The following is a 10,849-nucleotide window of genomic DNA, read 5'->3' on the forward strand; positions in this document are numbered from 1 at the left end:
ACGAATGTTTTCATTGCTTATTTTCTTACCAATCCAAATTGTTATTCCGGTGTTTTCTTTTTGAAAAAAGTCTATTGTTTGCATTTCCTGTAAGCCATTTCCGGTGCTATTTTCCGTTTTCCAATTTTTCTTGCTAACTAAACATCATAATTCTTTAATATTCGATTATTCAAAAAAAAAAAAAAATGGTTTAACATAAATAATTGAATGGTTGTTTCATTTTAATAAACCAATTTGTTAATTAAATTTGAAATGAATGATTCATTTTAATTTTTATCTTTCTTCCAGTTTCTTTTCAGTACATTATTTTTGAAATAAACATCACCCTGAAAATAAACATAAAATTTGAGAAGATCTTATCGTATTTCTTACCAAAATGATCACCTACTTCTTCTCTCTCTTCAATTCTACATCTTTGATATCTTTGTGGGCATCCCACTAGTTCATCTTCATTTCAAAAATTTTTATTTGAATGACTAATTCAAAAATTTTAAATGCAAAATAAACTAAGCCATTGCATTTTCAATTTTATCGTTTATCTTTTATCATCTATATGTCATTTAAGCATGTTTATTTCTAATCTTTTTACAAAATGTTATCAATATTGTGTGATAAACAACGAATTTCTCATCAAATTTCAATCTGAACTATTTCACATAATTCCCTAAAACTCATATTTTAATCTATTTTTTTCCTTTTTTTTTAAAAAAAGAAAGGAAAATGATTGTTGCGATCACTAATTGCGTGAGATTTTACGGAAAATGAAAATGAAAAAAAAAGGAAATAAATGCGTTCTTTACGAGTATCAATGATTCGTTGTAAAAATACCATTTATTTCATAAAGAAATTTCGGAAGAAAGAAAGAATAAAAGTTAAAATTTCGTGTATGTATGTGTGTGTGTGTATGTGTACGTATGTATGCATGTGTGTATGTGTATGTATATGTATGTATGTATGTGGGTGTATGTATATGTGTATGTATGCGTGTGTGTGTATGTATATGTATGTATGTGTGTATGTGTATGTATATGTATGTATGTATGTGGGTGTATGTATATGTGTATGTATGTATGTGTGTGTGTATGTATATGTATGTATGTGTGTATGTGTATGTATATGTGTATGTATGTATGTATGTGTGTATAGTTACAAAGAAGCGTTTAAAATTGTGGGTTGTGGGATCATTGACTATCGTTAAATTCCTTTTTTTTTTTTTTTTTTTTTTCAATGTCAAATTATTTACAAAATTTCAAAATTCAAATCTTTGAAAAGATGGAATTTCTTTTTTTTTTTTTTTTTTGAATTTAAAAAATTTATGACAAATAATCGAACTGTGAGCAATTTTTTTGCTTTTTTGTTTTTTGTTTTTTTTTTAAATCGATTATCAATAAAAATAGTATATGCTATATCAGTAAAATTTCAAAAAATTTTCAACAAAAATTCAAATTTATCAATGATTCCCATATTGTTAGTTAGTTAATTAGTTTCTATAAATTTAATTTTTACAACTAAAACTATAAAAAAAATTCGTACAAATAATTTTTGTTTGTTTTTTTTTTTTTTGGAATTAATTAAAAAAATAATTTCCTATATGTTTTTTTTTTTTTATCTTACTAAAATTGCTTAATAATTTGAAATAAGAAATAAATATTCTGATAAATCCTTTTTTTTTTAAAAAGGATTAATCATAGAAAATGAAATGAAATGATTAATTTCATTTATTACTTTTCGAAAAATAAAAAAAAAAAAAACAAAAATATATTATCATAAAAAAAAAAAGGAAAAGGAAAAGAAAGAATTAATCTTAAATAAAGAAAAATTATTGCTCATTTTTATCGATTATATATGAGAAAACAAAAAAAAAAATGGATGAAATGCTTTGTTCAATTATAATTGTATTTGCAATGATTCATCAATTTGCATTAAATTAAATTAAAATTCATTTTACTAAGTGATTATCATTGCTTACATTTTATAACACTAATAGTAATTCATTTTATTACACTTAAAAGTTAATTTATCACTTTCTATTATCAATATTTTATCAGTACACATTTTATTGATCTTTTATTTTTGTCGCTTCTTTTTTTTTTTTTTTTTTTTTTCACTTTTTTTAAAATCATTCGTTTAAAATGATAATTGGAGGCAAAAATTATTAACTGATAGATGTAACTATTATAAAATTGGATTTAATATTATTTTAAAATTGGTACTACTCTCCTGACACACATACAAATACACACATACATGTTTATAATTATTATTTATTATTAATTTTCCGTTAATTGCTTTCAAATATTTTTTTTTTTTGATTTGGCGGTGAATGACATACATGCCAATGAACTTTTGCGCCTCTTTTTTTCTTTTTTTTTTTTTGTTTTGTTTTGTGTTCTAAGCATCTAAGCTAATAGCTGAATATTTTATTCGTTATTGTTTGCATATTTTCTCATAAAATTTCACTGGAAAATATTTTTCTCAAAATTTAAACAAATTTCAATAATAGTATTTAAATTTACACTAATATAAATTATAAGCTTAGATAAAAAATTAATGTATCTTTTAGATTAATTTATTTTTTTTCAAATGTAAAACTACCTACCATATTTGTGATATTTACATTTATTGGATAATTTAAAAGGCCTATTTATATTGGAAATTTTTTGCTGTTATTAAAAGATAATGTAAAATTAGATATATTTATTAAACTTTTCATTTTAATTAAAAATATTTTTCTTTCATCTTTTTTTTTTTTTCAATTTCTATAAGTTAATTAAATAATATTGTGTTATTTGATAAAGCTATCATTCATTGATTCTTGTATATACAAAATATTTGAATTTGTTTTAGGAATTATTTTCAATTTTAAATTTCCCCTTTCATTATTCTTACTTTATCACTTATCATCTTCTCAACATTTTCTTAACAAGTACTTCTTATCACTTATTTTTATGCTATTTGATGCTTCTAAGTTATCCATTTTTTTTTTTCCTTCCAAACTTATCAGCAAAATATAACTGCCATTTAAAAGTAGAAAAACGATCATTTTCAAATATTTCTTAAGCAAACATTTCAAATTTTTCAGTGTAAAATAAATAATTTTATTTAATTTTTCACATACATATCATATCATATCATATCATATCATTCTGCTGATAATTGATCAATGCTAGTACAAATTGTTATAGAATTTATTGATATAATTTGATGTTTAGTTTATTTGCATAAGGAAACAAAATGTTTAAGTAGTAAATTTATTCAAAAGTAATGCAAACAAACATCTTCCAAACATTTCGATCATCTATAATCGGCCTAGTAGTCCATGGGATGACATTTGGTTGACATTTTACTTTCGTTTTAAGTTACCGCCTTTAAACGGCAATCGGTTACGTACTTTATTAACTGAAATGCAACTTTTCGTCAACTATTCTTTTCTAAATGCTCATTCAAATGATACTGTTAAAAGTAAATGATATCACTGATAAGATAATGAAATAAAATTTTAAAGAAGCTTAATAAGTAAAGTTTTAACAATATTTCAGTAGCGAAATTAATAAACTTTTTAATTGGACACGTTTTCAATTCTCTATTTCAATTAAATTTAAAATTTTAAAAAAAGATTTAAATTTTGCATTTTTTGCATCAGTGTTTCTGAGATTTAAGCACTCTTTGATGACATAATTTCAAAATTTTTAGAGAATGCTCAAAAGGAATTATTGATTAAATTTTTAATTTTTAATCATTAATTGTTGTTAAAACCATTTATTGAATTTGTTGAAGTATTTGATATTATCAGTGATAAAGAAACTAAACGAAAATGAATTCATAATATTAACTTTTGTGTGACTCACACAATTATATTATTATAATTAAAGTAGATTTTCAATTTTTTTTTTCCAAAATATATTTATTGCTATTTATCAATTAATTTCTTAAAGTAATTGAATTGTTTTTTTTTTTTTTTCCTTTCTAACAAATGAAATAAAAGTTAAAGTAATAAATATTGAAATTTGTTCTATGACAAAATGTAAAATTAAACTTAAATTGAATTCATAATAAAAAAGTATCGAAATGGCATATTGATCAAAAGTGATCATCAATCAATACTAAATAATCATCAGTTTAGCAAAAGAATTTGATGATTCATTAATAAATCGAAAAAATATTTTCTCAAAGAAATAATAAAACTTTTATTTACTCAATTACTAATTTCTTCCAAATCTTTTTTTTTAAAAAAAAACATTAAAATTTTTTAATTAATTGTCAATAAATTAAGTACATTTTATTCATACTTACTTATTTTACTATTTAATTTTTTGCTTAATTTTTAAATGTTTCAAAAAGAAAAGAAATTAGTAATTTTTTTTATAAAAGTTTTTTTGAAAAATTTTTGTCTTTATTATTATTATTATTATTTATTTTAATCATAAAATGATTTCTCTTTTCCATTCCGATTTAGTTTTTTTTTTTTTTTCTTAAAAAAATAAAATATTTTCTAAAATTTTAATTTAATAAAATATTTATTAATCTATAAAAAAGTATTTATTTTATTCATAAGCATTCTCTTTCATCTCTCATTTATTGATCTCTGTTTTTTTTTTTTTTTTTTTTTTTGGTTCTTTTTTTATTTACTTTTTAGTTTTATTCAAATGATAATAAGATTTTGTTTTCTATTTTTTTTCCTTTAAATTTTTTTTTTATTTAAAATTAAATTTTAATTATTTTTATTTAAATTAAATTTAAAAAAAAAACATAATATTAGTAGCATAAAAGCATTTAACATCATCATTTAAGCATATTTTTTGCTTCATATCATCTACTGTTCAGTTCTATTTTCCTTTCTTCTTTTTTTTTTTTTTTTTTCCCAAACAAATTATTTGTACTTTAACTTGGCACGAAAATTTTGAAATTTGAAAAACATCTGTTCGCCATTTTTTCGTTTAATTTTTCTTTTCCTCTATTTCTTCAATTTATTCAATCATTACTTTCTCTATAACTATTCTATAAAAATTCAAAATTATTATTTTTTTTTTTATTTTCTAGAAAAAATTTAAAAATTTATGATTTCTTAATTTTCTCCATAAAAAAAAAAAAAAAAAAAAATTGATTATTTCTTTCCAAATCTTTTTCTTTTTTTTTTTTTTAAAAGTTATTCGATGAAAATATCCAGTTCATTTTTCATTTCATTATTTCATCTATTTCATTTTCACGCATTTTTTTTTTTTTCAATCATTTTAACTTGCAAATGATTAATTACTCTGATCAATCAATCAATCGATCGATCGAATGATCTTTGTTTGCATTTTATTCATGAATTCTAATAGTTAGTTTGCAATTATTATAGAATATATGAATGCATTCAAAATTAGATGCATTTATGGGAATGAATGAATGAAAATGTCCATTTTATATTAATAAATTTAAATCTAAAAGTATTTTTGAGTAATTTTCGACTAATATATAATCCATAATTTCAACTAATACTGTAAGAAATAGAAATGAAATAAGAAGTGAAATGATTTCAACTTCCATTTTCATTCTTTTCAATAGCAATTTTTACAATTTTACAAATTGTACATCGTCCGTTTCATCTCAGAGTTACATCCATCGCTTTTACTATTGACCTTTTTGTCAATTATGTATGAGACGAAGGGTCTTTTTCAAATATTTTGCAAAATAATCATTTGAAAAAGAGACAAAAAATTTATTGTTATGGTATTAATTGTATGAGAAAAAAAAATACAAATGCATTAAAACAATTGCTTATTTTACAATTTATTTCTTAATTTATTGGTTAATTTAACTTTTAAAATTGATATTTAAATTTAAACTTTTTAGCCAGATTACACTTTTATTTTTCATATTTTTTAATGATAGAAAAAAATTTTTTATTATTTTTTTTTTTTTTTTGACAATCTAATTGTATTCGTTCATTCATTCATCTTTTGAAGCAATTTGCATTCGAAATAGTATTTCTTTGCATTCGAAATAGCAAAATCGTATTTCTTTCTCATTCAATTTTCAAAAATTAATTTTTTGTTGGAATAATAAAATTTCAATAATTTTTGTTTGAGTAATAAATAATGTTTTTATTGAAGACCTTCACAAAGTTCATTTGACATTCTTTTCATTTCAGTATCATTTCGCTGATACCATTTAATTCTATGTTCGATAACTTTGTTGATAGATGCATTAGTAATTAAAACTAACAATTGAGTGATTCTTTTAAATGTTATAAATGATAGTTGAAATTTCTAAATCATAAAAAAAAAAAAAAAAAAAGCTTTTAAAGGATATTTTTTGGAATTACAAAATACTAATTCAGATTTAGGTGTGTAAAAATTAAAAAAATTTTCTCTAGAATTTATTTATTACTCAAACTTTAAAATTTCACTGAAATTACTGAAATAGATTTTTGTTTAAAAAAACCGATAAGATTAGCATAAGTATTATGAAATTTGTTTTGAAACGTACTTAATTCATTATCATAAATGAAATTGTAAATTTACATTTTTCAGCAATACAAAAAAATTTGGTATGACGGATGTAGAATTGGAAACACGTAATTTTTTACGTGAACTTGACACATTCGGTCAACCGCCACCACCACAACGTCTTATTAGTGATGCTGATAGTAAAACGATGAGCAAAGAATTTGAACTAAAATTACATCATATTAATTTAGAAAAACAAAAGGTATATTATGCTTCTATTAATTAATTTTATTATATTATGCTTCTATTAAATTTATTATTATTACTTCTATTAAGTAATTTTATAAAAAAGAAAAAATGGAAAATATGAAAATGAAAAAAAGAAAAAAAAAACAAAACATAAAATTTAATAATGTATGAAATGAATAATTTTCAATGAGAGAAGCAATTTTTTGCTATTTGATAGTATGAAAATTAAAAAAGATCATTGCTTTCTTCTTGTTTTTCTGCTTTTGACAGATTATCCAAGTCATTTGTCAACTATATAACCATTCAAATCTTTTATCTTCATCACTTTCTTAGGTTTTCTTTATCAGTAAGTCACAGTTCGATTCATTTAATTTCATTAAATTCCTCATCATTTCATCCATTTTCTTCATCTCATTCATAGATGCACTACGAAATTATCAGTATATCAGTAAATTATCAGTTAGCATATCACAATATATAGGCATTGCTGATATAGCTATATACTATTTTTTCAAATCAAAAATGTTAATAATTGTTAGCGTTACGAATGTCAGATAAATGTGGGAAGTGAAGAAAATTTTGTAAATTTTAGCAATAAAAGTTAATGGATTTTTATATAATAAAACATGAAAATTCATGAAATTTATCAATTTTTCCTGACGAAAAATTTCTTTTTGAAATGCGAATAAATTTAACTCTTTTTTTCTGAATCTAATTCCATAGTTTGAACTTTATATTTATATATATATATATATATATTTTTTAACTAATATAATTGTTCCTTCATTTGTAGCATGTCCGAAATGGTACATGGAATTCAAAACCAGGAACATCATTTAGTAGGAAAAGTTTAATTAACAGAAATGGTAGCGGCAATCCATACATACCTGTTGAAAGTAATAACAAAAATGAAATGAGTAAGGAGGAAATTAGCAAACTTAAAGAACAGGTAATTATTTGGAATTAATAGCTAGTTTTTTGTTTTTATTGCTGTCAAAATTTAATTCATATCAGATATAAATCAGATGAAATTAAACACAAATTGTAAAATTCAAATTTCAGGTAGTGTCAGCTAGTCGTCCATTAAATCCATGGTACGAACATCAACATCAGTCACCAACACGATCAGCGAATTTTGTTCGAAATACTGTCCGCAAAGGCTTGAATGCTGAGGAAAAGCATTCATCATCAGTCATTACGAAAACTCCACTACAGTATCATCATATCAATGTGGCTACAGTATCCGGTGAAAATACCGTATCCGGTGTAATGAATGGAAAAAAATCCAGTTACACCCAAAATATAGCTTCGATAAGTCCAGCAAGTGCTTCCAGTAATACGGAAATTTCACATTCATCAATTTCAACAAGTGAATCAAGCACGGTATCTGAATTTTCTGAAATTAGCATAAATTCATTAGGGACTATGGAATATGATAGTTTTGAAAATCCGTCTAATTTATTTTCCTTCACCATATATGCTCCTTATTCTCCAAATAAGCCAGTTGAATCAAAATAATACGATTTCCGGTTTTGTTGATGAAACATCCGTTTTTAAGACTAATTGGACTGACCCAAACGAAGATACTTATCGGGCAACACCATGTGCTGCTAGTAGTGATAGTGGTTATCATGCTTTGATTTCACCGGCTAAAACATACTATCACAGTGGACCACCAATTCGGCGATTAAATCGGGTTGCTCCTTATGATTTTCCGAAACAATTTTTGAAATTCTGAATTGAAATATTCACAAAATTTCAAAAAACGAAACATGAATATCGTTATATAGCTACCAGCACTACTTCATTATTTGTTGTTTCCTTTAGAATTTTCCTCTATAAATGATGAGCTTTCCTGAAAACGGAAAAAGTCTTCAAGAAAGAAAAAATCATGTTTCAGAATTCGATTAATGGATCAGATATCGATCGAAATGAGAGGTTATTGATGAATGGAAATATTACAAAGAAAAGCATAAATAACATTCATTTGAACGGTATTTTTAAAAATTCATAGAATTCTACTAGCTAATTTAATTTCCTTCACTTTATTAATTAAATTAAATTATAAACTAGACTAACATTAAACATTAAATTAAACAACGAAAATGATTAATCATTATCATGCAAATTTTCCTCTCAACAAACAAAATTTAAGCAAATCAACAACCTCCTTCAACAAATATTCCAAACAAATATGATGATAAACAGCCGAAAAATACTTTCACTATAATACCACCATGGCGAAAAAAGAGTATGGATTCAGTGGCATCCACCGATTCCGGTGTATCAGTACAACGTAAAAAATATGACGAGATAACGAATAGCTTAGAAAAACAATTAAATTTAAATCGAAAGCCAATTGGTATCTGTGATTTATGTAAAAAAGCTATTATGGAAGAAATGGATGCTACCTGTGCACTTGGACAGTTATATCATCAGAATTGCTTTACCTGTGATATATGTGGACGAACGTTACGAGGAAAAAAATTTTATAAAGTAATTTATAAAAAATTAACTTTGATATAGCTTCGAAATTCACAACAATTACAATAATTAGAATTTATTCAATTTTTAAAATTTTTTTCTTAAAAAAAAAAAAAATTAATTTTAATATAACTTTGAAATTCGCAACAATTAATAATTAAAACTTATTCAATTACAGTAAAAATTTCCATCTTAGAGTAATCTTGAAATGTAATGCATTTTAAGTTAGTTAATTAATAAATTAGATAAAATTGATAATTTTTAGACTCGAGGGAAAAAATATTGTGAAGAAGATTATCTGTACAGTGGAATGCATGAAAGTGCAGAACGATGTGCTGCATGCTCACATTTTATTATGGATATGGTATATATATATCATTGTAATTAATAATTAGATTAATTAGAAATGTTACTGCTAAATTTGACTTAACTTTGAAATGTTACTTTTAAATTTGTGCAATAAATTAAAATTAATTTCTCCAATAGAAAAAATGTAAATTTCAAAGTTAGCTAAAAATAGCACATGAAAGATTAAATAAAAAAAACATTTTTTTTTTCTTGTTAAGAAAAGCATTTTTATTATTATTTTAAATTTCATTAAGAAAAAAAAAAAAAATTGATAGGTTTTACAAGCACTTGGGAAATCCTATCATCCACGATGTTTTCGTTGTGAAAAATGTAAAAGTTGTTTGGATGGTGTTCCGTTTGCTTTGGATCCGGAAGGTCATATATACTGTACGGAAGATTATCATAGACTTTTTGCGCCAAAATGTGCCGCATGTCAAAAAGCAATTATGCCTAATAAAGTGATTTTTAAGATATTTTATTATGATTTTTTTTTTTTTTTTTTTTAAACAAATAATTTGATATTATGTGAAGAAATAGAACAAATGAATTAACTGATATCATTTTATAGCAATAATTAAACTTTTGAAATTAATATTATCATATTTGTAGTTTATCCGGGATTCAGCAGTAAAAAATTTTTTCTTTCATTTTCAGGAAACCGGAGAGACAGTTCATGTTGTTGCAATCAATCGTGATTATCATATTGAATGCTATGTTTGTAAGGTAAGAATTTTCTCAATTATGCAGTTTAAACTATCATTTCAGGTTTTTTTTAAAATCATTTTTTGGTATCTTTCCTTATCAGGAATCTTTCACTGATAGATATGTCAGTTTTGTTTTGATTGTAGATTTTTACTGATCCAAAATGCAATTTTTGTGTAATCTGAAAGAAACCACAAAGAATAAAAGAGAGTGAGGGAGAGAGAGCAGGAAAGAATATGATCTAAATTTAAAAAATTTAATTTCTAATTTTAATTTCTATTTATCTTTCACACTTCACACTTGCTTTATTATTATAGGGTTGCGGTATGCAATTAACGGATGAACCGGAAAAACGTTGCTATCCATTAAATGATCATCTTCTATGCAAAAATTGTCACATACATTGGGTACGAACCGGTGGCGATTCAAAACCAATCACTGATTTATGAAATATATTAAAAAATTTTCACTTAAATTCTGCTATTCATTTCAAATTTTCTCTGATGATAAATGTTCTATTTTGCTGTCAATAGTACCAATAGTTTCTAAAATTTTGCAAATTTACGAACAATCAATAATCGTAATTATTATGTACAATACTAAAATTCTATCCGGTTATGACAAAAAAAAAAAAA

At 23.4% G+C, this 10,849-nt stretch overlaps 1 protein-coding gene across 1 annotated transcript; it reads left to right on the plus strand.

Annotated features, from left to right (window-relative positions):
- Positions 1–6,534: 6,534 nt before the first annotated feature.
- Positions 6,535–10,663, plus strand: Bm9586 (LIM domain containing protein; the record flags this gene model as incomplete). Its single annotated transcript, XM_001893706.2, has 10 exons — positions 6,535–6,693; positions 7,474–7,629; positions 7,743–8,063; positions 8,239–8,376; positions 8,581–8,674; positions 8,836–9,176; positions 9,430–9,528; positions 9,788–9,970; positions 10,167–10,235; positions 10,532–10,663. The coding sequence occupies 10 exons, from the start codon at positions 6,535–6,537 to the stop codon at positions 10,661–10,663; spliced, it is 1,692 nt and encodes a 563-aa protein (XP_001893741.2).
- Between the last annotated feature and the right edge of the window lie 186 nt (positions 10,664–10,849).

The sequence above is a fragment of the Brugia malayi genome (genome assembly GCF_000002995.4).
Source record: "Brugia malayi strain FR3 genome assembly, contig: Bm_v4_Chr3_scaffold_001, whole genome shotgun sequence".
In the NCBI taxonomy this organism is placed as follows: Eukaryota; Metazoa; Nematoda; class Chromadorea; order Rhabditida; family Onchocercidae; genus Brugia; species Brugia malayi.